Genomic DNA, 19,998 nt, shown 5'->3' on the forward strand with positions numbered 1-19,998 from the left:
ATTACATCCAGTAATTTGCAGTAAGCGTGCTTTACCATATTTTTACCTGTGCACTGGAGTGGCGAAGGGCTAGACAATGGGGGTGAGTGGGTTTGTAATATTTTCGGTTGACAGTCATCATTATCTTGATCATCATCGTAACCTTTAGTGTCAGTTGTTGTTAAAGACGCTATATAAATAAAGTTATCATTACTATCATTAGTTTAGAATGACTTTTTCACTATTTTGTTTGATAAATCTACAAACATATCTGGAACATAACAAGTCAGAGGTACTGTACAGGCCCACTTACTCTCTGTGAGGCATTTTCCAAGCTAAGCCGCCATCGTACAGACCACCAACTCAACTTTCACATGTCTCAATGGTTGAGGGGAAATGGACTTGGAGTTGGTACAGTACTTCGTCTTCTAGTCTACACAAAGCCGTTTTTACACTACAGGTAAAATAGAGCAATTAACACCACATTCACACACTGATTTGTAAAGTGTCCACCTGTATCTGTATGAACTTGTTCTATTTGTTCACATTCACGCGCCTCTTGACAGCAGTTGATTTGTCTTGTTTTCTTTTCCTTTTCATCCAGATGTATTCAGGTAGAAAGCAGGTACATCTCCAGATGAGCTCTCTGGACACTACAGTCTTTTTACAGTGCCAACTCATAACAAATGTTACCTCAAGATACTGGATAAAAAGAGCAGGTCTGGACCGTACTCTTTACTCATGATGGATTTACGCTTGGTCTCTGTAAATAAGATAACAGAGCACTTGGCAACCTTTAGCAAGCATCAGTGGCAAGGAAAGGCTGATTGGATTTATTGAGCATAAACTATCAACCTTACAACAAATCTTTTAATATTGTGGCCGTAATACTTCTGTTTGTTATGTCTAGTTAAGTAAAATAGAACAACTACACATCTGGATATTGGGTCACGTGCCAATGCATGTCATGTCAGTTTTTCCATCCCTGTTCCAAAAAAACAAAAAAACAAAACAAAACAATTGCAGTAAAATACGGATTGATGCAAACCCTGCTAGGTAGTTGATCATGTTAAAAAAGGGCAGCCCTAAACAACTACCTACTTTAATAATTTATCTACCAAGTAGAAACAGGGAAGTCTTAAGTCCCTCCCCCCACCATCTTATTCATGCCAACATAACCCCTATTGAGCTATGGGTATTAGGAACAAGATTAAGACCTTAAAAATGGCCCGAATGGGAAGAGTCCAAGCAGAGGCCGATATTAAGAACTGAGAGACGATAGAAGAGTATAATGTTGGGGGGGGGGGGGGGGTAAGGTCTGCTGCCAAAATACAGTTACATCATCGCAGGTCAGCGAGGTAAAGTGTAATCATGATAGAGATGAGATGATCAGGGGATAAGGGAGGGAGGAGGAAAAAAGGGAAGAAAAAAAAACAGGGAGGAGAGGACGGGCAGACCAGATGTCAGCTCCTGAAGATGAAAATGAGTGAGGGAGGCAGGAAATGCCACATACATTAGAAAAAAAGGAGGAGGGGGGGTGATTTAAAAATGTATCAGACTAAAATAAGTGAACACACCAAATGTACAGACCTTTAAAAGAAAAAACAGAGAATCCAGCGAAATAAATGAAGATCCAGACTGTGTCTTGTCAGGCATGAATTGCTCAGACAGACAAAAACATCAGCTTCTTAGTATAGAGCAGCAGGGTCTCTTCATCCGCTCCTCCATCCCCTCTTCATTACTTTCACCATCCCTCCCTACACCTCTCTCTAATGTATGTTACGTAAGCGGAGCTACAGACTCCAGGGGAGAGGAGGATGCCAGGGATAAAGAGCAAAGAAGACCGTGTGTCAGAGGTAAAGACAGCAGGACAGACACATTTGGAGAGGCCTGGACACAGAGAATGCTTAGAGGGGGCTAAGAGACATGAGGGCAATTGCAATGAGTCGTGATGGACCTCTTAAAAGAAAACAAAGGATTCTGCAATAGAAAATGAAAGGGACAAAGAGAAGGAGTCAAGTGAAAGAAAACAAAAAAAGGGAGGAAGCAGATATTATGTCAATACTTCCAAGAAAGAAAAAAAAGAGAGAGAGAAATGAAAAGCTAAATAATACAGAAAAGAAGACGAGAAAAAAAGATAACAGGGGAAAGGATTAAAGAGTATAAAAAGAGGGGGAGGGGGAGGACATCACTTTGTGAATGTTTCAGTGTGTTAAATGCAGTGTACACGCTAGAGAGACCCTCGAACTGTGCTGTCATTAAACAGTCACTCAGAAGCAATCACGCAGCTTCATAGTGGGCTTCATACTGTGACAGGAAATGCAATCAATACACAAGAATAATAATAACAAAGTGGGTTTAGGCTCCTTAAACTATGTGATGTTACAGGGAACAAGCATCCTCATGAACCGGGACAACAGTATGGATACGACGCCGAACGAAAGGGAGCATGAGAGCAAACATTGTAACATACAGCACCCTCAGCATGGTTTGGGTTGCTGTGTTATGGGTGACACAGTTTGAATATGTGCACTGTGTGTGTGTGTGTGTGTGTGTGTGTGTGTGTGTGTGTGTGTGTGTGTGTGTGTGTGTGTGTGTGTGAGCTTGTGTCAGATTTAATCTGCCTGGGAACATGAGGTCTGGAAAGAGTCCCAACAGTGGGATTTATGAAAATCTACAGCTCAACTCTCTTTTCCATCCAATCTTTCTAACATACAAACTGTCTCTTTACTTTTCTTCATACAGTAACAGATACATCGACTAACTCCTCTTAATGTTTTGCATTAAGAAATTACAACAGAATGACAAGTTTAAGGTAATTTGCTTGACATTGCACGCCCTTCAATGTGATTGTTGCACAACCCCTTTTTGATAGTCAAACATGCTGCACAGAAGTAGAACTGCCTCCAGGTTAAGTGTAGGGCTGTAGCCCTTAAAAGTCTTACTGGTTTATTGTTTTAACTCAAGCTGTGATGTTCTCCTTGTAGCGTAACTGAGGGCCAGCAAATTACTAAGTTTATCAAAATTCCATTCCAACGCTCCTTCTGACAGTCTCCGAACACTCTTCCATGTGTCTGTCCTTTTCCTGCCCTCATACTCACACACAGGTGCCAGCAATCATCTCACTGTCCTCCCCTGGGCCGCACCCAACGTCCTCACAGAGGCGCCGCTGTGCAGCACGATGCAGTCTGCACCCTGTCTGCGGCACCCTGAAGCTGAAGAAGTATTGTTGGTGGAGAAAAAAAACTGCAACTGTTTCACCATTTTCACCATGTACACAGTACAAAGTTACAGGCACAGGTACAGGCTATTTTTAAATGTGTGGCCAAAAGTCAAGCCTTAAAGTCAGTCAGGCTCAACTAAGACAGATTGTGCTCAGTGAACTGTAAAGGAAAAGCCCACACTTCATACAGTCCCCTATCTCCCTATATTATCCAACAATGCTCATTGCAGCATCCAGAATATATAAGAAAGCTGTGGTCCATGTTGCTTCTCCCACTCATTAAGCTCACATACATAAACAACACCACCCTCTCATTACAGCCCAACAGTCAGCTAAATGCATAACAATGTGTTTTTAAATAAATATTGTCTTAGGGTGGAGGTAGCTATGGAAACAGGCAGAGGAACATATTCAGCAATAATGGTTTGGTTTGTGACTGGCTTCTCTTCCAGTCCAACATGTTTTTTATACAGCAGGGAGAGGAGTCAAACATTGAACTGAACACTGGTCCAAAAAATCGTACGCTTTTTTTTTTCTCCATCTCAGTTGAGGGACCAAAACTGTCTTCCCTCGTTAACTCCTTTCATGCGTACTTTCATTTTGGTGTCTGTATGTGTGTGTTCTTTAAAGGGGTGGTAGAGGAATTACAATGCCCTTGTCTCAGGTTGAATCAATAGAGCACTGCAAACCATCTGCTTCATTATTTCCTGTATAGACATATAGGCCATGCAGAGACATCGTCATCTGTAATGCTCTAATGGTGCTAGTTAATCCTAGCACCACTGGACGACATAATCCTCCGACCCAACGTGATACTTTTCCTCAAAATACCTTTTCACTCATCAGTGCAGCTGACTGAAAAAAAGGAAAAGATCAACAGAGCACAGCAGCCAAGCAGTAATGATGTTCTGAAATTGTTCTTGCTTCTATCTGCAGTAAAAATAAATAAATAAATAAAAAAGTCTGGCATGGCAGCTGAAATGCAGCAGGAACACAGTAAAAGGCACAAGAGATAATTCTATGACTTGATCATGACAAGCAAAGGAGCCAGTGGGCATCGTTCGCTGACCTCTTTGATTATTATGTTCCACTCTAACAGGGAAAAGTCAATACTTTCAGCTCCCGTTCACTTTTTTTTTTAATGTCCTGACATAACTAACTAGATTGTGGGTCACAAAAAAATCCTGTATGTTATGTTTTTGCGATTTTATATTTCCATGTAGTGATTTATTTTGGCATTGCAGACCTGTGATGTCCATCAGCAGATGGCAAAATACATTAACCTTGTGAAGGATGAACAAAGAGTGTTTCCCAGAACGAGCTCCTCTTGCCTAATTGTACCTCAAACAGTTATGTCTTCTACAATTCTGCAATTTCCTTAACAGACGCTTTTATCCATCTTCAACGTACATCAGAGTAAGTCAAACTCAAGCAAGGCAAAGCACAACATTCAGTATAGTAACCATCTTAAACTCTTCATTATCAAACCAAACCATCGTCATCAACATCATTAAGGCCGTAGGTATTCATGAAAGAGCTGGGTCTTTAGCTTTTTCTTAAAGGTGCAGATAGAATGGATGTTGGAAGTTTGTCTCACCATCGGGGGGCGACAGAGGAGAGGAGCCTAGTTAGCGTCTTAGGACCCTTTGTGAAGCTTGGATCAGGCACCTTTCATTGGCAGAGCATCATGGACGGGAGGAGTGTAGATCTGGATTGTAGAGTTTAGGTAAGGAGGAGACGTTTTTGTCTGCGTTTCGTAAGCGAGCAAATCTGATACGAGCAGTAACTGGTAGTCAGTGTATGGAGGAGGTTGAAGACCAATTGTGCTGCTGCATTTTGTATCATCTTCAGGGGTTTGATCGTATATGTAGGGAGTTGCAATAGTAACAGGAGCTGTGTAGCATGTTCTGACAGGTAAGGTTATGTTCTTCCTGATTCTGACTAGACCAAGTTTTCAGATAAGAGTTTGTCCTGTCTTGTATCTCTTTCTATATATGTATGTATGTGAGCGCTCTCTCTGTCTCTCATAACACCCAGGGGTTGAGGGGGTGCAGAACATTAAAATATGAATTTATTAATATTCCTGTAATGTTCTTTGGTTACAGTGGGACACTTAAATGACAACACCTCAGCGTGAGCGTGTGATTAAAGAGTCTGACCTGCTGTGAGACGTATCACTTTACAGGGTATATTATAGATTTATGTATACTGACAATAAACTGATATAATAAAGAAAGAGTAAAACACCTCGATCACCAAGGCAATGAAAAAAATAGAGACAGACTAAAAACAAAAGCTTATGCAGACAATGAAGCAGGTTTTACTTTACATGAGGATGAGAGAAACTAGTCATGTCACCTGCTACAGCATTGAAGATTTTTTTTTCTTTCAATAAAGTAAGATAATAAGATTCCATGTATCTGCACACAGTACATAAAAAAGACGAAAGCCCCCCAAGCAGTGCATGTAGACTCAAAGAGTAACTTTACAATGCTGAAAACGAGGCCTCTGACAGTATGTGTATTATTCCCTGCTGATGAAACAAATACACAAAGCATATCCTTCACTAATACTGAGTTCTAGCTTTAGCAGCAGCCGAATGCATCTAAATAATCTAATAAATGTATATTGATCATGTTGTTATGCATAAAGTCCTAAAAAGCTCTTGTTGAGATTGCAAAATGTAATACTGTGGTAATATAAAACAAACACTTCTATGACGTATTAAGAAGGTTATATATTTTGGGGTAAGGTGATGGTGCATTGCAGGCAGAGCAGCACAGAGAGTAGAGGAGGTTCACTGATGTGCAGTGATGGAGCTGAGGGGACAGGTGGCTCTCAGCAAGCCAACGTCTGCACTGAGTGGTTTCCACTATTAATCAATTCAATCTCTCGCACGCATAAATTCATATTGCTCCCCCTGTACACTTTACTATGTCTCACTGAATGCTCTCATTAGCTGTATGGTCGGTTCTTCCAAGTACCAACTCCCACAGACAGACAATGACGAGGAGAAATTGTCCTTGAGAAAAGCATCAGAGGGATCTATGTATGATTGATGGTTTAAATGGGACGGAATGTCACAATCTAGGGGATGTCAGGAAACATCCCCATGAAAGCAAATGAGGAGTTTCACCGCACACGTGACAATTCACCTGCATGGCTTTATCAGGTGAGGCAGGGGTTGGTATTAAAAACAGATACGATGGTAGGATTAATGTGTAAAAAGAAAAACCCTGCTTCCTGTGGTACCTTACTTGAAATCTCATCCTGCAGTATACGAAAATGCGCAGAGATATTTTCCAAGATAATTGAAGATCCCCAATTTCTATTGGAAACTGACAATACCGCATATCATCATGGGATGGACTGTGCACAAATAACAGGCAGAAGAACAAAGTGCATGAAAGAGAAAGGGAAAAGTAACAAATAAAAAAAAAGTTTGAGAGGAGTCCTAAAACCTGACATTAAAATAGAGCCTTGATCATTAACCTCCACTAATGAGAAATCATTGCAACACTGCGCAGCAACATCACCATCATAGCCACACACATAAACGAAAAGGAAAATTCAACATTGCATCACCATACACAGCACGCACTGAAAGACACAGAGATTACAGGCAGCGGGTTTATTAAATTGTGATAGCCCCAAAAATTGTGTTGTCAATTCTAAATGGATAAAACTGTGATTGTCTTGATATCCAGACTCGGACATCCCCTTTGTGTGTGTGTGTGTGTGTGTGTGTGTGTGTGTGTGTGTGTGTGTGTGTGTGTGTGTGTGTGTGTGTGTGTTTTTCCAACAAGGGAGAGTGCAAAGGCAAATGGAGAGTTACGTAAGAATATCACGACCAGCCGAACTAACTCTGTTATGCATGCTATATAAGAAGTGAGAGATGGAGAGAGAAGACGTACAGACAGCCAGAGAGCAAAGCAAACATTGAGGAGTTGCATCCAGAGTTAAGAGAGACGCACAGAGAATTAACAAGAAGAGACACGCAGAGACTCAGGGAGTATATCTGTCAGTTAAGATGACACAAGGAGAGACAGACCAAAATGTTAGGTACGTGATGAGATATTTAAACCCATCACACAGACAATGGCAGACCAACACAAGCAGAGCCACAAACAGACAGACAGACCCACGAACACAGACTGGGAAAGAGGCAGACATGAAGGTTGACTTGATGATGTAGAGGTGGAGGTCTGATAGTTTATACCTGCAACATTACAAGCAGGATTACGTAAGAGCAGTGAAGACCATCTCAGTCAGCATTGCCTAAAAATCCTATTGGACAAAACCAACAAGCATAAAAGATGACCAATGTATTAGTTGCAGTGGGGGTCTTACAGCAGAGGATGACAAGCACATTTTGGGACTCGATTTGTTTTGTATCATGCCCGAGCAACACGCCGCCTACCAAATAGAGCACGGGTTGCTGTGGAAACACAAACGGGATCAGGCTTAAATCGAACCAAACCGTACGAAACTGTACTGATCTGTACCGGACTGCTGTGTGGAAACGAGGCTTTAGAAAGGTACTGGCATAATTCAAGATATGGCATTTTTGTTTTTAATTAAATACACCTGGGCTGACTACTTTTGTTATCCAAACCACTGTAACCAATGTTTTATTTATAACATTACTTGATTTAATGGCATTTAAAGGCAGGGTTGGTAATTTCCAAAACTAGCATGATTTTGAAGGTAGCATCCTCTCAGTTCTCCATATTCACCCACCCCCTCCCCTCTGTGCTCCTTCAAAAGCCCCGCCCCCTTACTTACATGCACTAGCACCATCGGTCCAGGTTGTGTGGGCTAGTACATGTGTGGTGTAGAGAGGCTTGATTGGTTTATGAAAAACTAACCATCATCCAATATTGGTCGAAGTTTTTACGAGTTTACAACTGCTAAAGATGAGATTTTCTTTGTTAATTTTTCAGAGCACATAAGATCTTAATCACTTGTCAGGACATACAGAAAATGTAAACCAAAAACTTTAAAAGTGCATTTGGAGGAAATGACCTACCTTTGCCTTTAAGCATTCAAATATTTGTATTATTTGTCATAGTCGAGTAATGTTTGATTTAACATTTCGTTGATGCAATCCTAAAGAGGACATATTGTTTATTAACTTAAAAAACACAGGTAGTAATAGTTCCTACATTTACAAAACAAGTCTTGGGATCCAAAATAGGTTTTTCATAGGAACTTTTAAAGAAAAGTAAGATAGTTATTAATGAGGTCTAATGTTATTAACTTTTCAAATTTACAATACAATTGTCATTCTTATGTGACTTTGGTAAGTTATTTACTACAGTATAATCAGTATCCGATTTTTACTGCAAAAATAACTGAGCTTGTAGTGCATGCAGCACATATGCTTGTAGTGCATGGAGTGCTGTAGAGTACATAGGTTGAATGGAATGAAGACAAAAAAAAAAAAAAGAGAAGACAGTTATAGTGTTGGTTGTTTAGTACGTCCTTCACGTAGAGCCGCAGAGTACATATTAACATAAACAAGTCTTTATATTTACTGTTTCTCTACTGGTGAAAAGGAAAACATTATCTCCTACTATACAACCTGAAATAGATTCAGCTCAGTGAACTGCCTGTTAATTCAGTGATCCATTACGAAGCCTGCTCCTTTATACCTTCACTCTGTTGCAGATTTACACACAGACCTTAAACATACCCAGCAGCACTTCTATTCTCATGTGATTGAAAAGTATAACTCACCATTACCACAGCAGGCATGCTGCAACAGTGCGTCACTGCAGAGAGCAGAAAGCATTGGGACATCGATGACGCATTCTCAGAGCCTTTACCTCACTGACAGGGCTTTCCCCGGCTCAGAGCTGTGTGATGGGGGGTTGATGACGCCATTGAGACTCTGTACACGCTACCTTGCTCGTTCTCTGATGAGTAGCTTTATCAAATCTCCTCAGGTTGTTTTCCTTCACAAGCCTTGGCATTTTAGTCAGAAATGCCTGTGGGATAGCATTTCTGTGGCTAATAAACACATTTTTAGGGGTTTAAGATGAATGGTTGAGTGGTTAACAACTAACTAATGATAAAATAACTAATGATGCAGACACTGCAGAAGCTGTTTGGTATTAACACTTCAAACCTTGAGGTTTTATAATTAAGTAACAAAGGATTCGTGGAGATCGTTTTTGATTGGTCGAACATAACATGACTCTTTTAATGCTATGCTCAATAAAAGAGACATGCGTTTCATTTTCCCTACGTTACACACATCTTTGTTGTTCAATTGTCATTCTTTTAAACCCTCATATCTGTTCATTTTCACAAAGCATCAACTCTCCTATCACAGAGTCCCAGCCTAATTTGATCTATGTGGATTTTCAAGGACAGAGCCTGTCCCTGGAATCACAGATTTATATATACAAGGTCAAAGAGAAGGGACTTTTTGGTGGAGAGACATACAGCCACTGTCACAGCGAGGGAAGCTCGTCTTTTGGCATTCATCACAGAAAGGCACTGCGTCTCTGGATCCACTTAGATGACCACCCCCCTTTTTTAGTTTGACATCATGTCTTTTGGGGGGGTGGTGGAAGCACAGCGAGATCCAGGATGACACTTCAGCTCTTGAGAGGCGACTTTGGCTGCGGATGCACCTATCAGCAGCTACTCTTAAAACTACTTCCTCCTCTCAGCCCGGGGAAGGAGAGCAGAGAGGAGAAGAGGGGCAAACGGAAGGAAAGAGGTGATAGAGGGAGAAGGAGGGGGGAGGAAGTGTAATGTGATGCAGAAGTGTGTGTGTGTGTGTGTGTGTGTGTGTGTGTGTGTGTGTGGTACATACAGGAGGAGGATGTGTGAATGCCAATCACTGTTAAATTCCAGAGCCTGAACAAGCAGACACACACGGGGTTGTAGAACATCGTGCTTGTCATATCAAATCAATACATTTCCAAGAGACACTTTCAAAAGCCGAAGAAGATAATTGATCACAAGTACTTTAGAGGTAACTTTTAATGTGGATTCAATGTTCACCTTTTACTTGTGTATATGTGCTTGCTAACATGACCTGCAATTCATTCATCCTTTCCTTGCACCCATACCTCTTTTGAGAGGCATCTTCTCTAATTTCTCTAATGTGACACCAGATCTTTAAATGACAGCACAGATTCCCCTCGGGATCAATAAAGTACCTATCTATCTATCTATCTATCTATCTATCTATCTATCTATCTCTTCAGAGTATAGGTTTGTTTCCCCTCCTATCTCCTCCCCCGTTCAAACTATTTGATGATTCTTAAGATGCCAGCTGACCCTCACAACAGCAGCGCTTTGTGAAAATGGATTTATAACGCAGCACATATTTAATCACATCAAGTGGCCAGTCATTGGCTAGGTGTATGGTTTGCTCTCTGTGCGGTGGTGAGTAACAGCATCACAGCCTCTAGCCTTCTAATGGCTGCATTATTATTACCTTAAGTGAATGAGTCAAGAGTGTGTGTGTGTGTGTGTGTGTGTGTGTGTGTGTGTGTGTGTGTGTGTGTGTGTGTGTGTGTGTGTGTGTGTGTGTGTGTATGTGTGTGTGTGTGTATGTGCTCACCCCCACAGTACCGTCTGCACTAACCCTCTCACCAAGGGCGTCTCTGTGTCACAGAGAACAGACTGGAAGAAGAACCTTTGCGTCCACACAAACAGCAAACATGCACCTACACACACACGCGCACACACACACACACACACACACACACGCACACACACACACACACAATGAGAGATCTGACAACTAAATATCTTCCAATTGTCTCAGAATAAAGAAGCTCCCGCTGCGACATGAGAAACCCTGTGACACACACAAACACACACACACACACACTCAAGCGCACTCCCTCAGTGCTCTGTTTATCAGGGCCCGGCCCATCGATCATCCTAGACCGGTTGCCCGGGTAACCCTGTTATTATTCAAAGCACGGAGCACCAGATAGCACAGAAAGCTGGGCGTATGTGTGTTTGTGTGTCTGTATTAGTGATTCCCATTGGCTCAATGCATCCACGAGTACAGGTTTCCTCCACACCAGCATCCTGTTCATATTCATATACGAGGGTGGACATTAAAATACACTCAACAATACGATGATAGCGCCTCAAGGGAAACGGCAATCACCATGCAGTTTCTCTGACAAAATTTCAGTTTCATCATTTCTAACACCAACCCCAGCACGACCCTGCTCTCCTCCTACGCTCCATCCCACCCTGCGATTTCCATTCAGCATCCATCCTCCATTTCCTCATCACACGTTTTTTTGTTGTTGTTGTTGCTGCATTTCATTCAGCCTTGCCCTGCACCCATATCTGATTGCGCCCTCTCTTTATGTTTCATTCACATTCTGCGGCTCTGTAGCTCATTCATAAACAGCACCATTCCTTACAGCGGCAAAAAAAAAAAAAAAAAAGCAAGAAAAGGGAAGAGGAGGGGAAGGGAGGGTTGCCCCTACTGACTTACTGACTGCTGCATGGTGAGGGCTCCCAGAAAAAAAAAAAAAAAAATTAACAAGCAGCCAATCCTGATGCAAGGAAAAGGGGAGGGAAAGGAGGAGAGGATGAGGGGTTCGGATCCATCGGCCTCAAACTACACCCTCCTCCACCTCCTCTTTCATTCATTCATCCCTGCAGCCGTTCATTCATTCAACCCACCCTCCATTCACACAACACACCTCATCTGCTGCAGGTGAGCTAAAGGCAGACATTTTGTTAGCATGGACAGAATATCTGTGTGTGTGTGTGTGTGTGTGTTGTCTGTGCTTAAAGCAAGATGACTCTGAAGAAGAAGAAGAAAAAATCTGTCTTTGTTTGTGCAGCAGCTGAATTCATCACTGAATTACATTGTTCCCAAAAAAAAAGAAAAACAGAATGACAATCAATACTTCTGCTCATTATGAAATAACATTCATTAAACAATAAAAAGCTAAGGACAAAGCTGAGACTATATGTCGGACTGCGACTCCAAACTCCACAGAAAGGAAGGCCTTCGATCAGTAAGGGTGAATATGAAATGGCTGAGACCTCGCCTCTTCGTTTTCTGATCCTCCCAAAGCTGCCTCTTCCGTTGTTATTCCAAGTGTCGGAAGATGGCATGTGTGTGCACGCATATGCTATGGTGACAGACATGAGAGATAGGAGGTCTAGAAGGTTTAAAAAAAAAATTTTAAAAAAAGAGAGAGAGAGGAGGAGTGAAAAAGACTGAATGGATTCCGGGCCGGCTGAGAGTCTGTCACCTCTCAACCTGAAGGTTAGGGTTTGATCACCAGCTCCTGCACCTGCTGAAGTGACAAGACACTGAACTCAAAAATGACTCCTGTTGCTTACTCCTGACTGCACTTACCTGTGCTGTCCCCGTCTCTGTTGAGGATTTGATGCCGCTTGTTTATTGTCTGGGGTGAGGAATAATGATGGAGGAGATGCTGACAATGTGGTGGGCAAATATTATAACATCAAATTACTTTTTCTTTTTGTCTTTCTTGTTCTCTTTCTTCCCACTCTGACTTTCCATCAAAAAAAATCTTTATCGAAAAACACACAGAAAATAAAATAAATTGCTCCTGCTGCATCACCAGCCGTGTGTGAATGTAATAGTAGTACTGATGATCAGTTGGACACAAGCCTCTGCCATCAGTGCCAGTATGTGGTGTTCGATATTTGGAAACAGAGCAAAGCACTACACAAGTCTAAGTCTATTGCCCTTTTCCAGGGTATAAGGGGGGGAGAATAGAAATAAAGAGCAGCAGAGAGTGAAAGGTTAAAGGTTATATGTAGAGTTAAGAAAGAGGGTCTAACTTCCCTGGTGTCAGCATATCTGATATCAGCTGGATCTTCTGACACCTGCTAAGACATAACTTCAAATCTCTCTCACTCCCCCCCCCCCCCCCCCCACCCCCCACACACACACACACACACACACACACACACACACTCTGTGATACCAGTGACTTTCCATCCCATCAGCATTTCATGTTAGTGTGCGTGTGTTTGTAACACTGCAGTAAAAAAAAAAAGAAAAAAAAAACAGGAAGTGAGAAGAGGACTCAGGTCACCTCAGCGCTCCTGTTTAACGCTGAAATAGAAGCCTTCACTGTGCATATGTATCAACGAGGTTTGCACAAACAAACAGATCACTGTTAATCACGTGCGTTCACTTATTTCCGAACACCAGCGGCTGCAGTGGAAATGTGTACATCTCTTTGTGGCATGCCAATTTGTGAATGAGCCATAACTCAACCGTAATCGTCGGCCAACAGTGGTTCGGACTCTCCAGAGGAAAGTGCAGCTCCCACAGCTCTGTGCACAGTTGTAAACACCTTTGCTCTTTGTCTATTTATAGCAGGGCCGGCTCCAGGCGCACAGGTGGACGACGTCTTTGATATCAAATACTGACAAGTAGGCAAAGGGGCGGGCAAGGGAGTAGGGTGTAAGTGAGGCAATGGTCGTGTAGGAAAAAGTGAGGTGAGGAAGCAAATAGGAAAGTGTGGAAGAGAGGGAGTGTGTGAGAGGAGGGGGCAGGAGGGGCGACAGGTGTGGAGAATGAATGAGCAAGAAGGGGCCATGCGTGTGGCTGAGAAGAGTGGCGGAGGGACGGCTTTACACTGTTGCTTAGCACGTTGTAATGTTATTTGTTCAAAGTATAATGTCATTGTAGTCAAGGCGGGGGGGGGGGGGGGGGGGGTTACACGACAGCTGACCGAACAGTCACACTCATGGTCGGTCACGGTTCCTTTGCCAATAAACGCCGCTTACCTCAGCGACAAAAGACATGACAATGATGTCAGTGGGCGAGCTAAAGAGGGAGTCATGTAGGACATCTAAGGGAGGGATAAATGTAACTGTATCTAAAGGTTTGTAACATGAGCAGCAAATGACAAATCGCACAATATGGTGTTCACAAATCGCTTGTTTTGTCAAGGGTTTACTGGCAACGAATGCTCTTTTTGTGGACGACACGACTGCATCGAAAAGCCTCTAGAAACATCTACTGAGGAGAACTTTGGGAGAATATGGTATGAGTATGCGTTGAAGAATCAGGACTTTAGAATGACAGGACAAACGCTTCGAGGCCGTCCACTTTAAATGACCAGGACAACCAGCGTGCACAGACTTCAGCGACCACCAGACGTTCATAACCTTTTTGTGTCATTTGACTAAAGGAGAAATCCAACAACTGTTTCAACTTCAAGTGCAGTAGGTGTGCACAATCTGGGTCAAAACTGCAGCGTGCAATAAGATTGTTAAGTAATGCTCAATGTCCATTTGAGACACGATGAACAAGTATGGGATGTTAATATTAGGTGAAGCTTGAGGTTTGTGCCTTTTGTAATGTTGGGCTCATGTCAAGCGTATGCGCATCGGCTGGAAATCTAGAAGTGTCTCACGATTCAATTTGAGTTCGATTCCTGGGGCTCACGATTCCATTAAGAATCTATTTTTGATTCAAACCACTTCTGGATTCATGACTCAAAGTCTATTTTTGAATCAATGCATACTTCATGATCGACTGCAGTCATCTCCGAGACTGGCTGGCTTTCTTGCGGCTCCATTCGACATTCTACTGAGTGAAAGAGCTAACCTTAGCACATAGCAGGGAGTGACTGATAGCCAAAGAAAATGTTCCAAAAAAAAAGAAATAGACCTAAAAGTTATGAATCTCTTTAATATCTCAGAAGATAAGAACTGAACTCCACAAACTGAACTGCCCTTACTAGAAGGTCTCCTTCAATCACACTTTCTCTCCTTCACTCGGCCCAGTTGACAGATACGTCCTTAACACTCCTGGATTTCTCGTTAATGGAAGGCTGGTATCCGTCATACTTCACGTTTACGCTCTTTACCTGAGCTTCTGCTCGTGCGTGAACAACTGTAGCGCGCCGAAGCGCAAGTGCCAAGTTAGTGTGCTTAAACACGGAGCACGAAGGTCAAACATGGGCACTCAGTCATTATGCTAGCTTACATCACAGTCACGACCAAACGTGAAAACAATATAACAGCCAACAGGTGCCAGCATGCTCCATGATTGTACTGTATACTGAAAATGAATGCATCGTGTTCCCTGATATTGTTTCCTTTTGCATTTTGTCTCAGGCAGAAATAAATATGTCAGCACGACTGTGCAGCACTTTCTATAAACACATATAGAAGGACTTTCTCACACACACAAAAAGGCTTCCAAGGCAACACAACAAAACCGGCTGCCAGCTTTTACAGCCAGCAGTCTCAGTCTGTGTGGTAAAACCCAGACAAACCTAAGGGAGGGAACAAACATGTAAATGTATTATTATTAGTTAGATCTGACTTGTGTCTGCATGTGTCTGATTTCTTAGAAAGCTAGATTATTCCATTTGTGTTTGGTTAAAAATGTGTATGTCACTCAAAAATAACAGTTTACAGTGCTCACTTGTCATTTCAATAAAGCACACCTGTACACGTTCTTGCTCTGAAAAATGGATGTCCCTGGTCTGATTGTGGAGGCCTTGTGTTGTCATGCTCTCTACACGAGGGTCACAGGGGAACTGTAAACATGAAGGGAACATGGTTCAAGCACATCTCAGCCCCGCTTACTGCTGGAGAGCAGAGCCGTTACATCATCACCCATAGCCTTTGGGGGGAGAACGAGGCATGAGCGCTGACCACTGGGAGACGTGGGGTCATTACATCACTGGCAGCCGCCTCGAGCTGCAGAAGAAGGAGCGGTAACTGTTCTGTAGGCGGGAACTGGACCCAGCTGATCATTGCTAATACTCTGTAATGTTGCTAACACACATACAGGACTGCTGGATGCTATGCTCATGACACACACTACCACAGGCCTCCAGCCCACCAGGCAGCCAGTAATGAGCATAGTTATGTCACTTTACATAGCTGTATAAGATATATATTAATATTCCACTTTTATTAAGACTGAAATGGAGGCAGCCTTAATTAATTTTTGTTTCACAAAGTTCAGTTTCACAAGGCTAAGTCAATAGCAGTATGAGCTTCTAAACAGGATATGCTCTTATGTCACCTTATAATATGCTCTTCTGTATGAAGAAAAGAAGTTGAGATTTGATGTTATCAAGAATACTTTTTAAAGTGATTCTGTTTTCTCGAATAATCCGAACAAGGACGTCACGTGTATCTCAGCAGCTTGTGACTCTGCTAACCTGCTGTCTCGTTAGCCGCGGCTGAATAGTATTTGTACAGCTGGGAACTTTTTAGCAAACATAACAGCAACATAGTTTATTTATGGGGGCCATTGTCTGGTGTGGCTTTGATGCACCGGGGACTATTTACTGCAGCAGGATGGCAAATGGGCAGCTGGCTAAAAATATTCAACAAAGCCTGAGTTTCTCATGAAGAGGACACTTTGAACATTTTTGGTTTTCATTTTCAACAAAGGAGGTCTGTATCTGGCAGGATAAGCTATGAATGAACACAATACGTTGTTGTTCTTTAAATATAACTGTCCGGGCCAAATGTTTTTGGTGACATTGCTCTTGAAACTTTCATGTCAATAAAGTAGATAAAGTAAAGGTTCACCGATTACCCGGGGGGGCGATATTTAGCTTTCGAAATGAACTACTATTCGGATCCTACTGCAACTTCAGCTCTTCTGATCAAATCCCCAAAATAGAAAAGATTACACTAATGTTGGAAAATGTATTCTTACATTATCTAGTATCATTTCAGATTACCGTAAATCTGTTGACATACAGAGTCAGGGCTTTGTGTGGTTTTAGTTTACGTCATGATAAAACTGCTGACTGGGTGTTAGCTGCAAACGACTAAATCGTACAGAAGCTGGTTACTTTAAAGGTGGGAGAGCTAAAAAGGATGCGATGATAGAGAAGAAATCTTTCTGGATTTTTTTTTTTGAGTAGCTGGCCCATAGAAGTGAGATGGGGGAGAAGACCAGTTGACAGAGAACAGGTCGGCAAAATGTCACAGATCGACGGAGGGCAAACCCAAAGCGAGACAGTAAGAATATCCACAACTGAAGGAGGAAGATTAAAAAGTGCCAGCAGCATGCAGCACAGTGTTCTTGTTCTCATTATCTATGCATCCCCCCCCCCTCCCTTGAATCTCTCTCTGTGCTGTTCAGATTATCTTAATGGAAATGACCTCCATCTGAGACAGTGGAGCGGCCCAAACCTGATTAGTTATTTACTTTCTCTCCATCTATCCTTCATCCACTTATCACACATATATAGAACTGTGGCTGTCTTTCCTCCTCTCTGCCTGTTTACCCTACAGTGACGGGGATTTATCGTGTCATTTCGTACGAGCTGATAGTCTCTTTGGTTTACAGGCTTGACGAGCGAGTGTAACGGAGAATTGTTTTCCACTGTGGCAGGCGACTGTCCAGTTGTGTTGTTATTTAAGAGCTTTTAAGAGCTCTTCGTGTCTTCCCAACACGTGAGAGCTTCACACATCTTTAGGCTCCTCTATATAGTGCTTATCTGTGCATGCGTTGCTGAAAAAGATGTGAACACGTGCTGGTGACAGAAACGTGCGATTCCACGATCTGGTAGGGGGAGAGAGAGTGAGAGAGCAAGGGGGGAGGGAGGGAGAGGGAGAGAGAGAGAGAGAGAGAGAGAGAGAGAGAGATGCCCTCTGAGGTGAGTGCTCTCAAGCGATATAATGGCTCTCCTTTGGGTTTAAATCAGTGTGCGGGAAGTGGTTTGCCCTGGTGCTGCCTGCTGCAGTGTAGCGCAGGAGAGAAGAGAAGATACATACATCAGACTCCAGAGCACACTCACGCCTCTGCTGTAGGTGTGCCGATGACGCACACTTAAAAAAAGTGAGGCTGCACACACACACACACATCTGTCTGTGTAACCTCACACACACACATCTGTCTGTGTAACCTCTCACTTAAAATGCGCTTTTAAAACACAGTCTACTAAAACGCAGGGCTAGTCGGGGAAATAAAAGATATCCAGGTATAGTAAACTAGTCTGTAGTAAGACAACAGCAAAACAAGCTGAGACATTTGTCGAAAAAAAAATACCCACCTTCCAAATCTTTGTCTGTCCCCCTTCCCTTTATCCACCCACACACACACACACACACCCACACACACACACACACACACACACACACACACACACACACAAAGCAGAAGTCCCTGTCGCTTTCTGACACATATTTAACAAACACTCCAACACACAGACACACACAAACTCAACTGAGCATGCATCGCACTAAGAAAAACACAGACCATCATAGCCCTCTATGTTTCTATTGAGGTATAACAGTCTTAACAACAAAAGGTTTTAAAGCTCATGTTTAACTCCTCCTAACACTAAAGAAAAAAAGCTAACTGTTAAAAGAACTTCTTTCAGACAGTTTAAGTTTCTGTCTATTCTTTTATTAAAGGAATCCTAGCAGAAGTAACTCCATCGTTTTCACGTCTCCACGATTAACCACCCCAAGCTTCACACTATTTACAAACAAGGAAAGGTGTTAGCAATTAAATATGCATGTGATGAGCTGATACATTTCCACATTTCCAGTTGCATGCAGCTCCACTGAAAACAAACAAAATCCTTCCTGTGTGAAGAAGCCAAACACATCCCAGTGATGCTTCACATGTTTTTTTGCAGCATTGTTTAACAGGGCTGCAGTGCCATTTAAAAGTGGGTACTGCAGACAGCGCCGGGGACTTCTTGTATTTATAAGGCCACAGTGACACCTCGTGGAGAGTTGTGGAAAAATTCACTAAGAGGCAAAGCGTTTTTAATTTTCTTGAGAAATAAAAGTCTCCATCTATCACAAGAATGAGGCCAAATTCAACTCTTCTTTGTCGTCAGGAAGAAAGACAGCAGTATGCTTTGAAACACAATGTAAAAAAAAGATCGATATGAAACCGAGAATACTTTTTTTTTTTTTTTTGGGCACTTTTTCTGTAAGCAGCTTGGACCCAGTTTAGATACCTCAAGGATGAAAGGCAAGGATTTAAGGTAATGGACCAGAACTAATTTTACTGAATAAAAAACTGAGTTTTTATGAAAGTTTTTCTGGACTTTTTTCTCTACATATCGAAGTATCAATATGTGTTTGCACAGGAAGTAAACATTGTGAACATGAATATGGTTAAAGTTTGGTACCATCTGTGACGTCCAGCACTCACCAAAGACACTGGACGTTGTACAAATGGTTGCTTGACAGGATTTGAGGGCAGTGTAAAAGATGCCGATGACAGCATTGACAACCATGGTGACTGCATGTGACACTGCAGTGACAAATCATGACAGGCATGTTTTGCTTTTGACACTTTAATGTAGGACAATGCAAATCACCAGGCAAGAGAAAGAAGGACTGACTTGCTAGTACTCAGGGACCTGGTGCTTTTGCAGCATTGACAGAAGAAACAGAAAAGAGAGAATGGACACAGAAAAACAAAATGAGTTACCAAGTATTAGAATTGAGTCCTCTTTCTTGACGTGTTTTTCCAGGAGGTGCTGGAATTTGGAAAAGCCACCCAACCAGTCATAACACTGCTCCGTCTTGTACCTTTCATCCCAGTAGTCAACATCTTTGTACCTGGAGTTGTCGTCAGGCAGGTAGTCCATAATCTATGTGACACGTGATGACAAAAAACATTGTAATGTTATTCCTTTCAGAATTAGACCATTAGAACTGCTTTCACTGTGACTATATAGGCTAATTCTATAAGCTTCTTATTATGATCTAGTTCTGCTTGAAAAAGAAATGCATTTCAGACATTTAGAGGTCATTACATTTGTGAACAGACATATTAGAAAGTCGTTGAAGAGAAGTAAACTTAC

The 19,998-nt window shown here is 42.2% G+C and overlaps 1 protein-coding gene across 3 annotated transcripts in view; it reads right to left on the bottom strand.

The window, feature by feature from the left end:
* ece2a (endothelin converting enzyme 2a) overlaps nt 1-19,998 on the bottom strand; it is a 72,194-nt gene that overhangs the window by 45,226 nt on the left and 6,970 nt on the right. For all 3 annotated transcript variants that reach the window (XM_079347646.1, XM_079347645.1, XM_079347647.1), the window contains one exon: nt 19,623-19,785. In XM_079347646.1, coding sequence (XP_079203772.1) covers nt 19,623-19,782 — 160 coding nt within the window. In that variant the 5' untranslated portion in view covers nt 19,783-19,785. The remainder of the gene's footprint in view (nt 1-19,622; nt 19,786-19,998) is intronic.

Source organism: Symphodus melops (assembly GCF_947650265.1).
Source record: "Symphodus melops genome assembly, chromosome: 7".
NCBI classification, from domain to species: Eukaryota; Metazoa; Chordata; class Actinopteri; order Labriformes; family Labridae; genus Symphodus; species Symphodus melops.